At 43.4% G+C, this 22315-nt stretch overlaps 1 protein-coding gene across 3 annotated transcripts in view; it reads left to right on the top strand.

Moving 5' to 3' along the window:
* LOC139347433 (kelch-like protein 29) overlaps window positions 1–22315 on the top strand; it is a 194185-nt gene that overhangs the window by 113738 nt on the left and 58132 nt on the right. For all 3 annotated transcript variants that reach the window (XM_070987045.1, XM_070987043.1, XM_070987046.1), the window contains 4 exons: window positions 8954–9092; window positions 16049–16245; window positions 18325–18437; window positions 20317–20463. In XM_070987045.1, the coding sequence (XP_070843146.1) occupies window positions 8954–9092; window positions 16049–16245; window positions 18325–18437; window positions 20317–20463 (596 nt within the window). The remainder of the gene's footprint in view (window positions 1–8953; window positions 9093–16048; window positions 16246–18324; window positions 18438–20316; window positions 20464–22315) is intronic.

Here is a 22315-nt window from a genome sequence, read left to right as displayed (position 1 = left end):
TTTTCTGCCATGTCCAAGTTACTGAGATGTGACATTTACGACGCAGGGCAAGAAAACCTTGAATTGGTTGTTAAAGTCGTGTTCTCAGAAATAGGCTATATTTGTGTTGAGAATGCGAGAAGCTGTGTGGGGGATGACAAGTGTCATTGGGTCACTTGTGGTGCGTCAAATTTCTTTCGTTCAGAGTCAAAGCAGGTCGGCGTGCAACTTGCTTATGTGAAGCTGTCGTCAGCTCAGCGCTCCACTTATGCTGAGAGATGCTGGTCAACAGACGAAACAGGTGGCTAGCATTAAGTTAGCACCAAGCTGTTTTCCACTTGCTAAAGCATTAAAGATGAAAACAGCATTTCCGTTTGCGTGTCCCTGCCTGAACGGGTGTTTTATTTCAGTCGTGTTCGATGGAAAATATACAATCAGAGTATCTTAACAAACAGTTGGTCAGGGTTGTCACATTAGTAGGTTGGCACCATATTGACTTTCACATTCCTGCAGGTCCAAAAACAGGGTTGAAAACAGCCAAGTGAGGAGTGCTGCACTGGTGAAGATGTGTCACAAAGCTATAAAGGGACCACACACACACACACACACACACACACACACACACAGAAAGAAAAAATAGGTTTCCAGGAATATAAATCTATACACATCTTTGATGATGTGTCATTGGTGCTTACTAGCGTTAAAGTCCATGAAATTATACATATTCCTTTTATTGCTTTTTGGTCCTTTTCAGTCTCCTGGTCTCTCCTGTCATGGTACCTGACCTGGTGGCAGCCATCAGCACAACCAGTATTACCTCTGCACCCCCTAATTAAGACTCAGTTTCTAGCCAAACACTTTTGAGTGCCTCTGATTCCTTTGGAACATTTTTAATTGGAAGTGAAAACAGGCATCATGGCTTGATTTGTTTTTTTTTTAATTTAAAATGCCTTCAGCTGGAATCAAGTCTACGCTCCTCCTTTGAATTATTTTGGAACAAGAGTCATGTCCCAGTTATTCTTGTGGAAAAGTTATTCTCGTGGTGCATCTGTTGTAGGTTAGACTCCTCGTTGATGGCAAAGAGAAGCAGCATATGCTTTACTCTTTCATTTTTGGCTTTTTCCACAGCGGAGTGGAGAAAAATGTATGGCAGTCAAAGTTGTGAAAAAATGGGTTTAATGAATTTTATTTGATGTTTAGCTTGAGCTCATCTATTCTGGTGACACGTTTTCTGTTATTTAATGTGTCTTTAAAGGAAAAAATGAAATGCATGCATTTTTTCTCCAAAATAAAAGCATTTTATGTTTATATTGCAGTATTACAAAGGCACAGTGAGCAAAATCCTGAGCACACACGATTATGTTTTAATTAGCTGTAAAACATATATTTCTGACTCTTAATCTGCATACGTCCTTGTAGAAACTGTGACTTACTGATCTGCTGACATCAGGAGTTGTGCATTTTTAACATATTACATTTTTAGACAGGAAGTCCCCGCTCTCAAAAATGTAACTTTTTTTTTTTTTTTTTTTAACTTTTTGTCCATTTTTCGATAACATAAGCTCAGTGAAATGGAAGTAACGCAGACAAGCTAAGGCTCACTGCAGTTTCTTAGGCAACCATTTTCCAAAAAAAACCTCCTCCCTCTCCTAAATTTTGTTTCGGGAGCAGTAACTCTGCTACCAGTTTTTTTTTTTTTTTTTTTATGAACTGTGGTTTAAAATAGCTGCATCAGCCAGGGAGGAGATTCTTTGAGCTGTAATGTCATAACTGCAGCACTGAATGTAAATTTTAGCCTCCTGTGAACTGTAACCAGCCCGACTTGTAACATGCAGTGTATGCGCACAGTACATATTTCTGCCTCTGCCTTCAGAGGACAGTCATAGGCAACTTCTGCCATTTCAGTATACGTTTAAAAAGTCTGCAGCTTCTTCTTCTTTTTCTTTTTTTTTTAACACTTTGACCAGACTTTGCAGCACCTGAAGGAAGGAAGAGCTCTTGTTCGCCCGCCAAAGGAGTATCCTCTTGTCAAAAATTGTTTCAGCAAGTATGACCGCTTGTCACCTACTGTCCCCCCCGCCTGGCTAACGAGGAAGCCACTGCACCATCTAGGGACCAGACAATTTCTCCTCTTCCCACTACACACGAAAACAAAGGGCAGGAGAACACTGCATGACATGCTGTCACGCTGTTGCAGCAGGCCGCACGGATGCTCCCAGGCCTCTATTTGTTTCTTGTTGTTCTTCCTCCTCTGAGCTTGTACTTTTATTTGCCTTGACTTTGTTCTACTAGTGCCAATTGCTTGCTTGCATGTGTGTGTGTGCATGCACATCTTGACCAGTGGTCCAGAGGGTATACTATGTAGAGGTTTGAGTGTGCAGTGCAGGACAGAGCAGAGCTTTTTTTTGCTACTTCAGGTCTTTTCTTGCGTGCCTATTGGAGAAGGCAACAAAGGCCCCAGACAGCGTCTTTGAGGGGCCCAAGGTCCTCACACTCTCTTTCCCATTTGCCTTTTCTCTGTCATAGTGTCTCCCCTCGGCTCAGTCCAGGCTCTTTGACGGCAGTGCTGAGGCTCAAGCGGCTCAGCTCAGCAGATTCGAGCAGGGGAAAAATAAAGCGTCCTCATCATGGACTATTCTGCAAGGCTATATGGTGCCACTGCCCCCTTGCAGACTGAAATCAGGACAGCTAGAGACTCAAGGGGTCTCAAGGATTTCTGATGCCTTGCATGAGCTGATTTGCTGGGAGTAGGCATAAACTGTTGAGACGTCTCCAGAAATGAATGTGGCGGTGATTGTTAGAGGTATGTTTTAGAGAGTCATTTCACCTTGAAAGAGAGCTAGACTAGATTGTGGCACACATGAGATCTGTGGACTTTTATCTACGTCAAGCATCGTTTGTGCAGAAGATGGCATCAAGACGAGTGGCCTGATTGGTGTTCATGACATTTTGCACCTGCTAAAGCCTGACATTTAACCGCCATTGCTTTTGAAATGAAATGACCCGAGCTGAAGGGGTTGGTGTTAAAAGGGAAACTTTCCTTTTGAAGAGTGGACGCCTCTTTGCTCCCTTTTGTGCTGACAGGATTGAAATCCCAGGGATTTTACAGTGTACTGGAATATCTTGTTAAAAATTTGAAATTGCCAACATAAGAAAAGACATTTTGAATTAAAGAATTGTATTTCAAATATAAACTGTTTTTGCATTGATTCAGTCAAATATCGGCTATATCAAAAAATACTGTAAAAAACTAACAACATGTAGGTGATGATTTAAAAAAGTTGTTTTTATTTATTTCACTTAGATTTATTTAGTTTTTATTGCAGAAATTTACAGCTTGTTATTGTGTTACCAGGTATCCAGGAATATTGCGAAATGATCTAAAATGTACAGCATTTAACATAAAAAAAAATACTACTTCCAGAAGAAGTAAAACTTAATGGAAAATGAGTACATTTTGATTTATGAATTACAAGCAATTCCCATGAATGACACAAGTTCCACTTAATGGGCGCAAGTGAAGTAATATGTATGTAAAATAATAAGAAAATGTAATATAAAGACTAACATCAACAAATCTTTATGCCAACATAGAGATTTGAGTTAGATGAAGCAAACGTGCAAATTAAATTTAATAGAATTCAGCTTTGGAGCATAACAAATGGAATGCTAAAATAATTAAATCCCACAGAAACATGTAAAATGGCAATGAGGATTTATGTTGATTTTTTTTTCACATTTAGACCTTTACATTGTGTAATTATACGCGACAGAAATCCATATTTTTCGGCTTCTCTTTCTGAAACGCTTTCCTATAGTTCCAACTTTCAGCTCTGTGTTATTAGACTTTTGCTCTTTTAGAAGCTTGCTCACAAAAGCCTGTCATCTGAGCTGCACAAATCTTTTACTTCCTTTTTAACTATGATAGAGAAAGGGAAAAAAAAAATAAAATAAAAAAAGGAGACATGTATCAGCCAGTCAAGGCATTCTTTAAGAAGCTTTTGTACAAATGGCTCCTTGGCATCAGAGCTGAAATTGAGTCTTTTGGCCGCCTCTTTTGGACTCGAGGTTGCAGAATAGAGATTACACGATCCAACAACTTGTGCTGATAGTGAACTTTTGACCATCTCTCTGCCTGAATGCTGCGCGTGGGTGTATTTAACGTGTGCAGTTAGAAACAGGGAAGCCATTGAAAGTGTTTTTGCCTTATCAAAGTCTGCAGAGAAAAAGCAGCCTTTTCCAAATATCCATCTGCCTGCTGCTCAGATCTAGTTTTGGAAGCTGTGACAACAACAACTGAACCCATAATTAATATCTGATCGTTCATTCATCCTTATTCTATTTTATGATTAGTGTGCCACTTCACATGGGAATATCCCTCATAAATCCTCCTGACATTATCGTGTCGTGTTCCACTGTGGGGTTTCAGGCCCTCTGTTCTCTGCAGGGAAAGACATTTTTTTGTGGCAGCCCAACACTGAAAGCTTTTTGCTTGGAAAAGATTTCTTTTGTGTGCATTTACTATGAATCATACTCTTGGCCCACTCTTCTTATTCTGTTGCAAGTTATTCTTTGAAATGGAATTTCTCAAACATCCCTTCTTATCAAAAGGGTTTTTTGTACGAGGAAGCCTATTTTGATCGGACTCCCTCAGTCTGTCCTGGGCCAGTGCTGAAAATCAACGTTCCTTTTAATTATTTAAGTTTGCAAAATTGTAATTTAATGAAAAGCAATCATCATGTCAATGGTAAAATGTGAGGAAATCATTCTTTTTTTAAATTATTTTTAAGGTTAGCATTAAAAGATCTTTTGATCTTTGATGCAGTTTTACAGATAATCATTATCAGGTATTTATGTGTTTATTTATTTTTATCGTTTTGGTCATGGTGGCACTGATTACCACGGAATACAAACACATTTCTAATAATATAATCGGAATTGTGAATGTATTTAAATCACCTTTATTTTTAGCGTTTAATGTGATTGGTTTATGAAAAAAACGCAATTATTTGTACTAAATACAGATACAGCATGTACTACTTAAAAAGTCAGTATGTCATCTAGTTTGATTCATTTTTATTCATTTGAAATGATTTAAGGGTTTTTTCCCATCCCATAGAGCACAAGCACAAAGAAAATATTAATAAAAGAACAGCTTTATAGCTTTATCATCTCGTCGCTTCGAAGATAAAAAGTCATTTCATTTCATTTTCATATAAGGTGTGAAAAATGATCACCACTTCAGTAAAAAAGATATGTTCCACCATAGCCTTCTCCCAGCTTAAGAGAGCCCATCATGGCAGAGTTTAACACTGAATTATTATCAGCTAGCCTGGTTTGTTCTGGGTAATTAAGCTGCGAGTGTTGGTGGGAATTGATGGTTGAGAGTAGAGAAGTGAGCTCATCAGTGTCCTTTCTGCTGCTCATTGAGTGCCGTCCAGCTGGAGAAATGTGAACCGTCGTATGTTTGCTTGTGCTGCAGAAACATGAGATTCATCAGAAATGATGCGAAGGAAAACGAGCGGTTAGAGGAACAATTCTCCTCCAAATTTGGGAAAAAGTATTTTGCTGTATTTTCTATGCATGCAGTACTTCAGACGCGATATTATCTCCTTCTACGTGCTCTGGAAGAGTTTTTAAAGATAATATAAAAAATATAGAGAGAATATTTTTCATTGTTTCACCCCTCGTTCTTATTTTCTATTTGGTCAACTCGTTGGTTGGTTTCTTATGAAAAGTAATGCTGTAGAAGTCTAAACATTTTAAAGATGCATTACAGCGATACAGAGTCATAAATTTAAGCGCAAACTAACTGAAAACTTGAATGAGTGTGTTGTGAGAAATTTCTAGTTATTTTTATAAATTTTGTATTTCAGAAACCGTTTGAGCCATTTTGTTTTCAGAGGAAAATAAAAACTCTCGGTTCGTCCTCTCAGCGGTCACAATGATTAACCTGCTTTGTCCCGCTGTGTTTTGCTGCAATACAGACGTTTCTACACCGTTTCTGCCCTTGACTTTCCAGCACATTGCACACAGCAGCTCAGGCAAGTTGGCCAGCTCCTGAAAAAGAAAAAATACAGAACATATTCTGAGCTCATGAAGATGTCTCTCAATTAAAAATTTTGGTGTAACCACAAAATGGTGGGTCCACAGAGGCACGTGAAATCCATGTAGAGCCCTAAAATGGCTCCAAGTTCAGCCACCAATGGCGTGCTGCGTTGCCCTTCTGCAGCAGCCTATCACGGCTCAGTAGGCGACTTGCTGCACCTTACAGTAGAGAGGCATGGCGCGCACTGATAGGTTACTGGAAATCGCGGAGGACGGCATTGGCCAGGACGTTTGACAGAAGAGTTACTAGGCTGAAGAGCGGAGCTGGCACTGTGTTCATACCCCCTGTGCGGTGTGTCAACCAATCATGAAGAGCCAGCTCAGGGCCTTGTTATTATTGTAAACGGCTTTGGGGCAGGAAACTACGCTAGCACATTTCATCACTGTTGGCAGTCCATGATATACTTGAGGACTGCAGCACAGTATACCCCTGTGAGAATTTCTGTGTACTCCCCCCAAAACAAACCTCACCACTTTTTTATCCATCTGGACTCTCCTCGAGAGACTTCCCTTGAAGAGTATTGAGACATTTGGTGTTTCAGAGCCGCCGTGGTCCCATTGAACATGGCTGTGCCTCACCACGCTCCATGCCAAACCTGAGAATGGGGGTGCCATGTGCAGTTTCATGGTCCCTGGTGGTGATGAGGTGTTCTTGGGGGGGGGCCCACACATCTATCCATCCACCCATCCACCCCCCAGAAGCCATAATTAGCTTTTCCATCACGCATTCAGGTGTGTCTGCACAGCTCCGAGGGAGGCGGCCATTGTTTGCTGACAAGTGGAGTTCTCTGTCTCCCCCTCTCACTTTCTCTATTCTCGGGGGCAAATGGATGGTATGCGGTGTGGCTGATTGGAGGTGAGAGCCATATCGGTCGCTGGAGATTCACTAATGCAAACTCAAAACTACTGTGTATTCACTATTCACAGTCCATGCCCACACAGTAATCAGATAACTGGCCAACTGACAAGCAGCAGTGGAGTGGAATGTGGAGAGCGGAGAGAGATGGATGAAAGACAAGGCGATCGCCGGCCTTTGTGTTCGCGTGTGCATGTGTACGGCTCGCTCTGACCATGCAGCTGTGCATCTCGTTAATGTACAACAGACATATTGTCAAAAATTGTATCCATTGTTGTTTTTCCCCCCATTTGGTATTCAGCGTGTTTAATAACCGGGTCATTTTCTTTCTGACCGTTTATTCGTTGATGCGATAACTCTGAAGGATGCGCCGCTCACAGAAAAAGGCTTTTACCAAAGCCCTGCCTCTGAATTGCACCTTATTTGTCATGTGTCTTTATACTGTATAATTTCATCTAGCGAATTAATTCAGAGCTGAGCTCCCAGTGTCAGTCAGGAGAATGGAAGGAGCTAAATGAGTGGATATTTCAGCCAAATAGAGGGGCGAGTGTCATTCCAGGTTAATTAAATCCCTGCTTTGAGTCTGGCGTGAACACAGACCTCTTTCAGGATGAAAAAGACAAACTCCTTCATTTCAGCTTGGGTGTCCCCAATACGATCACAAGTCCGATCAGTTTTCCACATTTAATGGCCAGACAGCTGTGAAGGCTCCGTCCAGACAAGATTCAAGAAAAATAACCCTCTGTGCTGATGAAGGGATGATTTGCCACCTTTTCTTATCTAAATCATCGTGTCTCTTGTATTAATCTTTCCCCAGCGTGGAATATGTGCCTTTATACATCACAGACCGCGCTTTGTGCCAATAGATGTTTACTGTGCATCGCAGCCCGCAGTCTCTCTGAAATACTCTGCACGTTCAAAGACAACATTATGGAAGCTGGCTCCCTCTGTACTGTAATCATAACGTTCCACATTATCATGTCTGTAGCTTGCTATTTGAATCTCTTAGTGCTCCCTTTTAGTGGCATTCTCGATAGGAGATTAACAGCGCTGCACTGTTGGTTATTCCCGCCTAAGGCTGTAGAACAAGTTGCTGGTCTCCTGCTGATTTTCACTCTCAGCATCCCCTCATGGTGCCTCATTAAGACGCAGAGAAACAAGTGCCTCCGACCCAACGCTACAGTAAGGCCAGGCCTAACATGGTGCTGCTACACCGCATTATACAACTCATTGTGTACTGTGGCCTTCAACAGCACGTCGGTTTGCTCCGAGCACGTTTTCTCAGATTCCTCGTCCCTGTTTTTCTAGTTTTTATTTCTTTACAGAGAGGAAGACAAGGGTGGGAGGGGGGAGTTTCTCTTAGAGAGAGACAGAGAGAGGAGCAGAGCGGGTGTTCGGATTTGGGGATAAGCAATTGTTCTCTCATTGAGCGACATTTGAAGGTCAACTCTTCACCGAGCAGGGCACTTGCAAGAGGCCAAAGAATTTTATTTTCGCTATGAATAATGCATTGACAGTGTATCCGTTTGCAGCCCACACCTTTTTTTTTTTTTTATCTCATTCAGCTTCCCTTCAATGAGGCTCTAGCGCTGCAGTGTAAATTTACAGAAGTCAAATACACTTATACTAGTGTCTTTTCTCATAATTATGATCTCAATGCTAGGTGTGTGTTATCCACTAGCATACTTTGGGTATTGTATGTTCCTTGGTGTGGTATAGAATATGATATGAATTATTCCCGTCTTACATGTGCTCTCTTATGCTACATATTTCTATACACATCTCACTCTGCCTTTGCTGAAATGTCTGATGAAATCTGTCACTTCCTCTCTATCATTAAATGAACGTTGTTCCTTAAGACTGGCCAGCAATACTGTGTCCCACAATCTGCACTTTTCAACATTTTGCTGTGTTTCTCGTTGCCATGCTATTGTTGCTCATGTATGTATGGAAGCCAGGAAATTCTAAACCCACATGTGGCGTTGTCTGTTTCTTTTTCTTGTTCTACAGAGATGTTGAAGGAGCTGAACCAGCAGCGCAGAGCGAAAGAGTTTACAGACCTGAAAATTATTGTTGAAGGCAAAGAGTTTGAAGTCCACCAAAATGTTCTAGCTTCCTGCAGCTTGTATTTCAAGGACCTGGTGAAAAGGTTTGCCTTCGCTTCCCCTCCCACCAGCTGTTGATCGAATCTGTTCTTTTCATAGGGCGCATTTGTGTCGCTTTTTTTTTTTTTCCTTTTTTTTTTTCCCTTCCCCTCTCTCTCTTGCAGGTGTGTGAAGACTTTGGTTCCTAACACAGGGCCAGCAGCCATTCCTTCCTCTTCCCGCTCAAATGAATGTATCTGAAACTGGAGAAAAAAGGTCAACCCTCGTCATTACCTTTCCTCCCCATGTAGGGCAGTTTAACCACATTTCCATTTTAATGAGCAGTGAAAATGTTCCATGACTGGGGATGTTTTAAAACTCACCGAAGGGCCAAAACAAAAGAATCACACACTCTACACTTTGGGTGGTAAATCGCCAAAGCCACGCTGTCTTCTGTGGGCAGAGGGATTTTTGTCTCCCAAGCTACCATATTTTTCTGTTGCTAATTCTTGAGTTTTTGCTGCAAAACAGCCTTTTCATATGCTAATAAATCTTGGTTAGTGTAATAAAAAAGTCAGAAACAAAGGACAAAACAAAGGCACATCTAAGACAGCTTACTGAACCACCACTTTCACAGGTTAACACCACCCTTCACTAATGTATTCATTTGATGTGGATCTAAGTATTCCCCTAGTATTCTGCCCTTCATACTCCATATTTTTTTGTCTTCACGGGCTGTTTTGTTCCCGTGGTTTGCCCGTCTGCATATATGTGTGTGTGTGTGTGTGCGTGTGTGTGAGCTACAGACCTTTTTAGTGTCTCTAGACGTGTGTGCGCAAGTATGACTGTGCACTGTGTGATAGCGCAAGTATGTCTGTTTTTTATCTGCCTTGTTTTCCGGGGTGGGAATACCATAATTCCCTAATGTCCTCATCCTTACTTCAAATCCTTGCAGGTTTTTTCGGCTTGATTGAGAGTCCCCTGGACCCAAAGTTGTTTTGCTGCCTTGGTGTTGTTTGTGTGTGTGTTTGTGCGCGAGCGTTTGTTTGTACCGGCTTGCATGGCCAGGGATGAAGTGCCGAGCGAAGACAAAGACAAACAGAAAGACACAGGCAGTCGCTGGAATGCCTTCGGGGAGTTTGCCTCTTTGCCCCGCAGCCACGCTGCCTCCACTGCGAGCTCATCAGAGAGCGGAGCGCTGCTTATCAGCCGCCGCGGCCTCTTCACTTGCTGCCGATACACTTGTTCCTCCTGAATGGCAACGGAGTGAGGGAGACCAGAGAGAGAACAGAGGTAGAAAGAGCCACAGAGCAGCGTCTGTACTTGGACCGCTCATCTCCATGACAGCTACACTCGTACACACCCCATGAATAAAAAAGAGACTTTTGACCTTCACAATAGCATAGAAGATTCCTTAGAGACTGAAGTGACTTTGGCGGGAACTGAAGCCCCCATGCTGGTCAACCTGTCTATCAGATTGTCTCGCCCGTGCCTCTTATCCGGGACAAAACCACATCATTTATGCGTAGAGACAGGGCCCCTGAAATACACCGAGGCTCCCAGAGGAGCGGGCTGAATTTCATCAAGCTCATCCTCATGCCTGCTGTTGCCTTCACTGTCTGATTTTTCTTGTTTAATTTGACAGTTTAATAGAGCAAGTTCTCATTAATTGGTTAATTAATTGTAAGACTGCCTTGATTTATTGTCATAACACTGTCATTTTTCTTGAAATTACGTGTAAAATAGAAGTCTTCTCATTTGACTTCACACTGGAGAGTATGTAATGAATTTGTAACACTAATTTTTCATTTTGGAAGATGTCTTTGGTTCGTCATTATCATGTGTTATGCTAACACGACACTGTCAACAGTGACTGTTAGTCTTATAAGACATGCGCCACCTTGACTTCATGGTAATGAGAGCATGACAGAAGTGGAAATTTGACGAGAAAAGGACAGAAAGAGCAAAAACAAATGAATCTGAGCGAGATCAGGCAGAGAGCAGGAAGGGGAGAGGAGGAGAGGATTTTGGTCGTAGCTGTGAGGGGTTTGCAGCCAGGCGAGAGTGTCACAAGCTCGGTCAGAGAGGAGCAAAGAGAGCCAAAGGCCTGTCTGTCATTGAGTTACGGCCTCCCATGTGCAGCTCAGGTCACTCTTTCAGTGCAGCTGGAGTTATGCTGAGGCTACACGTGGCTCGCCACTGTCCACGTCTTTATGAGGTCAAATAAGAGAGAGAGAGACTTCATCTCCTTATATGCTCTTTATTCCGCCCACCCTCCCTCGCCCATCTCATTCAGGAGGCATTCACTGCCATTCAGACCCCCTGTCAGCTCTTAAACCACCACGGTGTGTGTGTGTGTGTGCGCGCATTATGTGCTTGAAATCGGCAAACTGTGTGTTTGTGCAAATGTACTTGACATGAAGTGCGCGCGCATGTTTTATTGCACGCATGCTTTACTGTGTGTGTGTGTGTGTGTGTGTGCGCGCGCGCGTGTGTGTGCGTAGGATGCAAGGACATAATTCTTGTGTGTTATCCAGGCAGGCTGCCATTAGTCTGAAAGAAAGTAGAGATGTAAAACAGGACGGTGAGGGAGTGCACATCACATTTCTTTTCCCTGGCCTACACACGCGCACACAGATACACACCAACCAACCCAGCGACTCACTGAAGAAACTGAAGGCTTAATTGGCAAAAAGCCAAAATGTAGCAGCATGGAATGGCAAAGTAATTACAAAAAATGTTTGGGAAAAAAAAAAAAAAAAAACCTCTTTGGGAGCTACACTTCAGTCACAGTAGGTATGAGTTTTCAAAGACATTTGAAGACGGTGCCTCTATCTGGCAAATTTCAAATCTTCTCAGATGCTCAGTCTTCAACAAAATCTCCATCTTTCCACTGTGCTCCCTCACTGCCCACCCTCAAGTATTCAGGCCTCCCCTACAGTACGCGTTCATTCGACCTGTCATCTCACCCCGCGATAGCTGAAGGATGTAATGCCGTTCCAAAATGTACGCGCACGTCCGCCCTCGCCCCCACCCAAAAACCTATTACCCTACCCTTTAAAGGGCCGGTGCACAGTGCATGGAGACAGATCATCTCCGGTAATTCCATTTTACCCCTCAGGATTTTCCAATAAGTGTGCTCTGCAGGCATTTAATTTATGGCCTCTGCATCTCCCCACCACAGTAATGTAAAAAGCTCCAGATTCTTTGAGCAGTCCTGACACATGCTTTCATGCCATTTGTTTCTCTCCCTTCTCCTCTCCCCGTCGACCCATGAGTTTTCCATGCTCGTGAGTCAGAGAGTGTTATGACTATGAGATGGGTAGAGAGCTGTGTTAAAGCCCTTTACAGTGTCGGCCTCGTGTGAACACTGCAGCTGAGCCCTGAGTGCGCTCTTCAGCCCTCTGCTGCTCCGTTCAGCCTGAGGGGAAGACAGGACACTGTAATACTCAAATTTCAGGTAGCAACGTTGTTCTGACAAGCTGTATTTAAAGGTTCAGTTCACCCAAATTTCAAGTCATATTGTCTCACTTAGTGATATCTAACCATGCAGAGAGCTTTGGGTTTTTTTTTTTTTTTTTTGGAGATATCTATGTCTGTGCTTTCTGCAGCTACTCATATACAACAGTGCAGTATTGCTCACAGCATTGAAACATGACAGCAGGTTCTTTTCAGTAACAGCAGGCCTCATGCAACAACGTTTTCGTATGGTTATCCTTTTTGCTGTGAGGTTTTCTCACACGAGTGTCGCCGTCAGTGGCTGATCTCAGCCTGATGAAGGCCACCTGTTCCTGAGTAGGTGCTCGTTTGTGAGATTTGATCATTAGCGTAATCAACACCCCTAAATTGCCATATACTGTACGGCTAGCTGTTGCACTTCATTCAAGTTATCATCCAAGAGTCAAGAGTGGATTACCCACAGTAATCTTTTTGGATATAGATATTGCTGTGTTTTGTTTTTTTTTTGTTTTTGTTTTTTTTTTGTAATGCTGTGAGCACCACAAATGAAATTGCACTGGCCTCCATTGTATTTGGGTGATGGCAGAAATTTCACAGATCGATTTTTTTGCAAACCTGGTCAAATAAAAACTGTCTGCACGGCTTGATACCACTTATGGTGGGTAAGAAAATGCCTTTTTCATTTTGCTGAACTGACCCTGTGATGGTGAAGCAGCAAGCCTTTGGTGACGTCACAAAAAGTGTTTAAGATTGCAGAATGAACGTCGCTTTCTAACCCACTGGCTCTTGCAGATGGTTGGGTTCTTTTCATTTTCTGCCATTGCTCCTCAAGATAAACTTTTTAAGTAAGGTTTTTGTATCAAGAGTTCTGTCACTCCAATGTCCACGCTCAGCTTTTCCTCTCACGCTGATGGCCCTGTGTTCACACTTGGACGGAGGTTTGGGCTTTTAAACTCTCCACCTGTCACCCTGTCCTTTCTGTCCTTCAGAGCATCTGACACAAGCTGGACTTGTTCCTGCCACATAGCCTTGAAGTCTCCCGTATCACACCTGATGTTATGGATGGAATACCGTGGCCTCAGCACCACAAAGCAAACATGAGCGAAACATGAATCCCAACTCTGATAAAGCAGCCACATTATGCTTGTTTATTTTTATGATTTATGCCTGATTGATGTTGTGACAGAACATGTAAATGCAAGCCATTTTTAGCCCAGAAAGTGCAGGCTTTGCATCTGAATAAGCTTCTATCTTAACACATCTTGGTAGTGTATGTGCTTCCACGGAATAGATGGTCTTGTAAGAACAAGCTAAATGTATTCCCCATAAAATGGGCTTTTTTTAGGTTGAAGGATGTATTAGGAATTGTGTGTGTGTGCATGTGTGTGTGTGTGTGTGTGTGTGTGTGTGTGTGTGTGTGTGTGTGTGTGTGTGTGTGTGTGTGTGTGTGTGTGTGTGTGTTACAACTCCCCTCCTTCCTCTCCGCCTCTGCTCACCACCATTTTGACAGTCTCTGCTGATTTTAAGACTTCCTCTTGAATAAGTGGTGCATTTTTCACAAACAAATTTCTTTGCCTGAGTGTGCCCATCTTTTTTCCCCCTCCTCGCCCTATCTCTCCTCCTCTGTCTCTCCTGTCCTCCCTGCCTCCCTCTGTCACTATTTAAATTCAAGTCTGCAATCAGACGCAGCATAAATATCCACCTCTTTAAGAAGCTCCAGAAAAGTCATTTCCATAACATAAGTGCTCAGACAAAACAAACTGCCACTCGAGCTTGTTCCTATTGCACTAATTGAGCAGGTTGATGAGCATGCTCTTCCTTTATTTTTAGCTCCCCCCCCTCGCCTCTTCTTCCCCACCTCCCTCCATCACTTTAACCCTGAACGACACTCCCCTTCCCTCTTTTCTGTCTTACTACCTGCCCCCACTGCAGGGCTTTGTGCGGAAAAAGGGCAATAACACTATGTGGCTTTTTGCTTTGCAGGAGGAAAAAGAGTAACTACCTTGGTTTTTCCAGCCAATGTCCATCCAGAGACAAATGCCACTGTCTTTTATTTTATTTCTGGATGTCCTTCTCCCCTCTCACCTCCTGAGTGCGCTTTAAATGACGACTAATGTCTCAGTTCATACACTACAGGCGACTGATGATAATTGCAGCGGGGACAAAGGCTCTGTTTAGGTGTGATGGTGGATTTTTTTCGGGGGTGGGCGGGGATATCTCTTATTTAAAAGACCAAGGCACAGTCATGGAACAACCCAACCCCTCCCTCAGAAGGATGGCTGCTGGCTCCCTGTGGAAGAACCGTCTCGCCCTGCCACCCTTCCTTTTGCTTCCTCCTCATCGACTGCCTCCCACCCCCACCCCCCGGCCCTAACCTCTCCTCTCTCATCTTCACTCTAACCATTTTGTCTACCTGTCTCATCTTGTTTGTTTTGCTGTCTGTGTCTCACTAAATGCTGACTGTTTGTCATGATTTCTAATCCAACAAACTGGCTCCAACAGAAAAGGAAAAGAGACACACGCGCATACACACACACGCATGCACACACACAGAAACAGTCAGAGAGTTATCATTGTACTGCCATGAGTGACAGAAGAAAAACTGCCGCCATCTATCTCAATGTAGGCTACTTTTTATTTTTTATGGATGTCCATAGCTGCAGGAAGGGAGACATAGTAGTGGGGACATGCATTCTGCGGGGCTTTGATTCCATTTATTTTGCCCTTGAGTGGATTATTGTTTCATATGGGACATTAAACACGGTGGCGAGGTGTTATTTAACTCTCTCATACCTCCCCTCGGGGATCCTGCATGTGAACTAATCTCTGCCATTTGATCCCAGTTGAAGTCACAACGTGGCCCAGTTCTGAGAGCAGCCCTCCTCTCCCTGCACATCTCAGGCTCTACATTACGAAGGGATATCATATTCTATTTAATTGGCTCATCCAAGTCCTTCCCTGGCACCTCTCACACCATTGCAGTAGGAGTGTATACCCCTACTTTAATATCCCAGATGCACACGGCAGCGGTGTAGGCTCACAAACAGCAAGAGCTCTCCAGTACAACATGCCTCAACCAGCATACTTCACATTCTGTCATATGTCAGTGTATGAACCGTGCTGTCACTTTCTTTCTCTCTGTTTCCTGTCTGGTAGCTCACATGTACCCTGCCATGTATGCATGTCCACCTCTAAAACTATGCATACATGAAAACACTTAAGTGATAAGCATGCCTGTTGAAACAAAGCAATAACTTTTGTTTGCCTAATCTTTGTTCAGAGGGGACATTTTGTTTCAGATGCAGCACTATAGTTGCAAATCTGCTAGCCCCATAGAAAAGTAGAAAGTTCTGTTTCTGTCCCTTTTTCCACTTTACTTTCTTATCTTATTGTGTAATGATTCTCTTATTTTTCCCCACTCTCGTACTGGCCCAGGTGTGTTATGGGTGTCGTGTGTAGCGTACACGTATCTGTGTCCCTCTCCTCTTTTTGTTCTTGTCTCCACGCTTTTCCTCTCAGAGCATCCCTAACTCGCCTCTCTCTGCCGTGATTGGTTGGTCAGGTCATCGGGGGAGACGCGGAGCGGGGAGGTGCTGGAGCTGAACATGAGCAACATCAGCGCCGACGTGCTGGAGCTGCTGCTCGAGTTCGTCTACACGGGGTCGCTGGTCATCGACTCGGCCAACGCCAAGACGCTGCTGGAGGCCGCCAACAAGTTCCAGTTCAACACCTTCTGCAAAGTCTGCGTGTCCTTCCTAGGTAAGAGCAGCTCAGAAAACACGAGGGCGGCTGTGTGTGAATGTGTGGAAGTGTTACACGCTTATATCAGCAAGTGTGCATGCTCATTACATCAGATATTCCTGCGCGACCTTTCCTGCTACATGCAGTGTCTGCAGCCTCGTGTATTTTCAGACGTTGTCATGCTTCATCACTATGCACGGCCTTGCAGGATGTCTTGAGCAGCACTGAAATTTCCCTCCTAACTCTGGCGCATCACACTCCTTTTTGTCGTCTTTCCAAAGCTCGCAGCCGTGCGAGAATTCTGCCTGCTTACGCTCTCAGTTGGGCACGGTGCCTCTGATCTCGTCCCAGTGGGCAGGACCAAGCACGGGGGCAGATTTATAAAAAGGTCAGGCAGCAATTGTCACTTAAATGTCAAATCCTCTGGCCTGAACCGTGATGGAATCGAAAAATAGCAAAACAGATTGATACTCTGACAAGGTTTGGAAAGTGGAGCAAAGGAGGGGAGGGGCCTTACTGGAGCCCAAGGGGTCACATGAAAAGCAAATGGCATGCTCCAGATTTTAGTGGGTAACCAACCAAAAAGGCAACCAAAAAGCTGCAAATGTCATGTTTTGCATTCCATTTAATAAATTGTTTGGGGTATCTGTAACACAAGGGAAGTTCATGTTAGCAAAAAGGTCAGCGGCAGGAAAGGAGTGAAAAGGAGGTAAAAGAGAACCGGCAGCCCGTGCTATTGATTTGTTTTTCTCAATTTGGGCAAAAGACCAGGAAAAAAACAGGGAAGCCATTTGTAGACTTCATTGCCAGGGAGACGTCAATCCATTCTTCTTCGACAAGATTCATGACATTTCAGCACATTTGAGGGAGAGGAAGGCGGGCGCGAGCGTGTGTCCTTGAGCACAGAGAAATTGATACAGTGTCAGATGTTATTGAAGTTTGTAACAAATACACTGAGGAGAAATGGCAAACATCTCCTCGACCTACTTATACCACGTTGACTTTTATTCGCAGAGTCACTTCTCGTGCGCCTGCTGCCACTGTGGGAAAGCATGACTCTTTTATTATCACATTTAAAGTGAATTAGCAACATGCTCCAAGTTTCGGCTGTTGTTAAGATTTCGGCCACAGCGGGAGGTGTTTCCAGCTGTTTTCACATTGCAGGCGCCTTCTGTAGCACACATTTATGCAGCAAATACAACTGGAAACCTGGCTGTCTAGTCTGTATGCGAAGATGCACTGTGAAATAACTCATCTGCTCATAATGGGACATTTTCAGACAGCCTTTTGTTTCGCTCCGAACCCCCACTTTGATGCGGCTTGTGGCCCATTTTTATTTGGTCTTTGGTTTGGCTTTTGTTTAGTTGTGATTTAGCAGATGTTATGTGACCTTTACTGGCTGATATTTGTTTAGGAAAGACTCTCAGACTCTGTCTTCAGTGATAAAAGGCCTGGCGTTGCTTCCGTTTGATGGCTATTGTTTAATCAGGCCTCTTTCAGTGGCCGCTGACCCAGTTGATCCATGCCTGTGTGTGCGCGCTACACTGCCACAAAGAAACAAAACAAAACAAAAAAAATAGAATTACAGACACACCACCTTAAATGCTGCACCCTTACAAGAGATCACAGACGGTAGCATAAGCCTTCTCCCTGCTGGCGTGGCTATCAGGGTAGTTTCATATATTCTCAGCTCTGCGTGTGTGTGTGTGTGTGTGAGTGTGTGTAGTAGACTCCAAGATCTGACAGGACTTCTTTAAAGTGGCCCAGCTAATCCCAAATCCCGCTCCCTGCCATCCACCACCTCCTGCCTGGGCTGTGAGCGATCGATTCCCCCCGTTGTTTGTCCTCGGAGCTGTTTTGAGTTATTATACTTGTTCTCCCTTAGTCTCAGGCAGATACAGGCTATGGGTCTGCGCTACCTGCGGCCGCTTTTTCTGTCTCTGTAACTCTCTGCGTCTCTGATCTTTTTATGGATGTCTGATTGATGATTTTTCTCTGTCTTAATCAATCTGCCCGTGTCTTTGTTTCTTTCTTATTTTGACTTCTTATTTTTTCTGTCTGTCTCCACATCTGTCCGACTTTGTTTATCGACTCCAGAGAAACAGTTGACTGCAGCTAACTGCCTGGGAGTGCTGGCCATGGCTGAAGCCATGAGTTGCACGGAGCTCCATAACATGGCCAAAGCTTTTGCGCTGCAGAACTTCCCTGAGGTGGGTAGAGATTTATCTTTCCCAGCAGTCCAGTCATTGATTGGTGTGGAACAAAGTTGCATGCTAGTTCAGAAGGAATAAAAGCAAATAAAACTATTAGCACACTGCAATAAAATTTAATTGAAATCGTGACCATAATAAAGTTAATACCCATAGTGATCAGTAACTCAATAAATGACTGTACTTGAGTATTGCCATTTGCAGACTGCTTTACATTGCAGAGGGGAGAGTTGCGCTTGGACTTCCTGCTGTAGTTAGATCAAGACCTTGCATTCAAAACCTACCCAGAGCCAATAAAAAGTAATGCATGACCTCTTCTTTTTAGGCTTTTACCACTAAGGATGCGATTTGCTGTCAGAACACAATGTCCTGTGCTGTGTGCTTTTTACCAAGCAGCTGTCAGATAACCTAATGTCAAAATAAGAACATTGCTTTTGAAATATACACCAAAAAAATGAAGATCCCTGCTTTCCTGCACTTTAAGAAGAGGGCAAATAACACAAAATCACATAGGATAGAAAACTGCTTTGCTGCTTGTTTGACAGTGTGCTTCTTTTCTGAGCTCACTGATGCCACAGCGGGTTTCTTCACAAGCCATCAAAGAAGAAAATCGACATATGATCTTTCTAGTTAACCTCCAGCTGTGACACTGGATACAACTATTTGTCAAAAACCATTTATGAAGTTTCTACATTTAGTTCGGAAATAGACTTACCTGCTTTTCTTGCTGAGAGTTACTGTAGACGAGAGGAGCAATGGCACACTCCTTCCTGCCCGTTTCACATGAGGCTTCAAGCAGGAAACCTAGCATAGCTTAGCTTTATGTAAAGACTGGAAAACACCTCTAAAGCTCACTAATTAATAAGCTATGTCCCAAGCCTGCTGTGAGGCTGCCAGCAGAAATCACTCCCTGTTTATTACATATTGCACTCTATCTGCTGTCTACCATCTTATTTGAGTGTCTGAACTGAATGTGACATTTTTGCTCATGTAAAATGAAAAGAAATAAGTACTGTCTGTGACATGTACTGTACGCAGCTTTCTGCTGACAACATGTCGCGCCCCTCAGAACCACTTTCCTTCTTTCTTTACATTACATTTACATTTCTTTGAGCGCATTAAACAAATGAGACACATGTTGACCGGTGACCTTTAGAGATGCCAGTAGGTGTATTTTATTTAATTTTGGACGGAGCCAGGCTTTAATGCTAAGCTAAGCTCCTGGCTCTAGTTTCATATTTAGCCGATATGAGAGTGTTCTGGGTCTTCTCTCAGAGAAAGCAAATCAGGCTGTTTCCCAGAATGTCATACTCTTCCTTTCAGTCCTAGAGCCTTTCTGATAAATGTTGCAAACAACTGGGAAGCAATGATGGGCAGTAATCAATTGACAAAGTGGACTATTGTTCAGTAAAGAGAATCTCATCAGGAGAGGAATAAGGAAACATGGCTAATCAAATTAGATGTACAGTCAGGGACCATTACGTAGGCTTGTTGTTGATGTTTTCCCTTTCAACAGGGGACAAATGGGTCCTTCTTTAGAATGGCAATACAATCACTTTATGACTCTGTATAATTAGTAAAGGGAAATGGGTCGATACATTTGCGTAGCTGGATCACCAGAACGCTGATCTGAAAATAAATTTTGCTGACAAATGATCAAATCTGCCATACGTGCAGGCTTTTGCATGGAAACCAAAATGCTTGAATTATTCGTAGGCTACAGGGAGTTTAAATGAGAGCACTTAATGTAATTGCAAAATAATCTCTGTATATTTAGTTTGAAGTGCCTCCAGAAGTAAAGCTGGTAAATTCAGACATGTTTGTAAACCATTAACGTGTCACAGAAGGAGTGTGACTCGTTTATTTCATAATTCTTCAGGTGGCAGGACAAGAGGAGATCTTGAGCGTGTCCAAGGAGGATCTGGTGGCCTATCTGTCCAACGACAGTCTCAACACCAAGGCTGAGGAGCTGGTCTATGAGACGGTCATCAAGTGGATCAAACAAGAGCCCAGCTCCAGAGTGCAGGTAAGGAAAAAGAGAGCTGATGAGTGTGTTTGCGAGGCGCGTGTCTGCTCTGCAGGGACGTTACAGTGTGCCTGACCAAAACGAGCTCGCGTGTACGTGCATCATGACCAAATAAAGGCGGATAAAACACTTGCTGTCTCTGACAGTACAGATCCTGTGTCTGCAGAGCCGCATTAGTGTGGTTGTTCTATCGACTGTCCCTGTCTGCTCAGAGAGCTGCACAGCATAAAAAACCAGACAAGTGACTCCTCGTTCTCTCTCGGTAGTGTTCATCAACTTTGTGCTTCAGATGCAGCCTAACACAGCAATTGTTCATAATCCCCAGGGGTGCTTTGCCCTCAGAATGTGCTCTATTCTTAGTTACACTTCATTTGTTTGTGAGACACTGTGCTGCATAGCAAAGCCAACAAAAAACACAAACAGCCTTTTTCTGTACGTAGAACAGGTGCTTGATTTATTCCTAGAGGCTCTTAATCATAATCAAAGGCTTTTTTTTCCTAGATAGGTATTGACAGTGAGGTACAGTGGGTCAAATTTTAATAACCATGGAATCGATAAGCCTCAAGGTCAGAGCGGCAGCTCACGTTCATGAAAAGGTAAATGGACTGCACTGTCGACAGATATCCATCCAGCAGGTAAAAACCTCAGGTCATGAGATTTTTATGGATTCAGTCACGAAACCATGAATTTAAAGGTGGTGATTTTAAAATATTTTATAGCTGTTTAAAAATGGAGGTGAGATTATTATCAGATAAATTACCCCGGTCCATCAGTGGAAGAGTAATTCTTTCAGAGTTATGTCTTCTCATCAACCAGCAAGAGGGGGAACTGCCTTGTATCAGCTGGATCAGATTCGGTGCAGACCTCAGTAATCAATGGTACTTTATTGGCACCTGCTTTTATGAGACGCATATGTCAATATTTTTATTTTTCACCTTTTGGATTAAGCATTTAGCATTTATCCTTTGATATGCGGCACTCTGAGATTATGGTGAAATCCATCAGGCCTACTGAGTGTTTTGTAGTGGAGGATTGTAGAGTATTGAGTGCAGCACAAAAGCTTCGGAGCAAATGGTGACGCTGATTAGATGTTTGCATACTTTAGGTGTTAAGACTGTAAGAAAGAATAGCATGGATGAACTTTTTATGGCATGGATATCAAACACTCCTGCTGATAAATCCAGGAAAATTTCACTCTGTGCTTCTGAAAATTCACAAGGAGCCACAACAACGCTTATGCACAGTTTTTAGAAGAACACGCGATCCCTGTCATCTGCATCGAAAACCTCCAGCCGGCTCAGTCCGGCAGACTCCTGCAATCTCACACTCTAATGGAGAGGTGCAGAGGTGAGTTACTCAGATGAAGTAGAAGAAAAAAGAAATGGAACATTTTCCCGGTTGTCTGAACAGCCCACCTCGCTGGTTCCTGAGACGAGATGCCCGGGTCACCCTGTCTCTGAAGAGAGAGGGAGACGAGAAGGAGGGGTGAGAGGAGAGATGGAGCACGAGAAAGAAACAGAGCAAGACTGAAAGACAGAAACGGGGTGAGCAGTGATTGAGGAAATAGAAAGGGACGGTGAGAAACGAGGAAAGGAGAAAGGAAAAGGGTCCCTGTGCTTTAATCTGATATCCAGTGGTTTGTGCCTCCATGCATGGGCATGACATCCAAGCAGCAGAATTGTGATTGAGCCCTCGGTCAAGCTCAAATCTCCCACCCATGTGTGACCGACAAAAACAACTAGTGGGACAGGAGGAGAGCGGAGAGAGAGAATAGGCTGCTTCCATCATGCCTCAGGAGAAGGTTACGCGACCCTGAGGGCTGAGTTTACACGCATGGTCCAGCACTGGCTCA

This window comes from Chaetodon trifascialis, chromosome 19 (assembly GCF_039877785.1).
Source record: "Chaetodon trifascialis isolate fChaTrf1 chromosome 19, fChaTrf1.hap1, whole genome shotgun sequence".
NCBI lineage: Eukaryota > Metazoa > Chordata > Actinopteri > Chaetodontiformes > Chaetodontidae > Chaetodon > Chaetodon trifascialis.
Note: the sequence above shows the minus strand (reverse complement) of the source record. Positions and strands in the feature narration are given on the sequence as shown.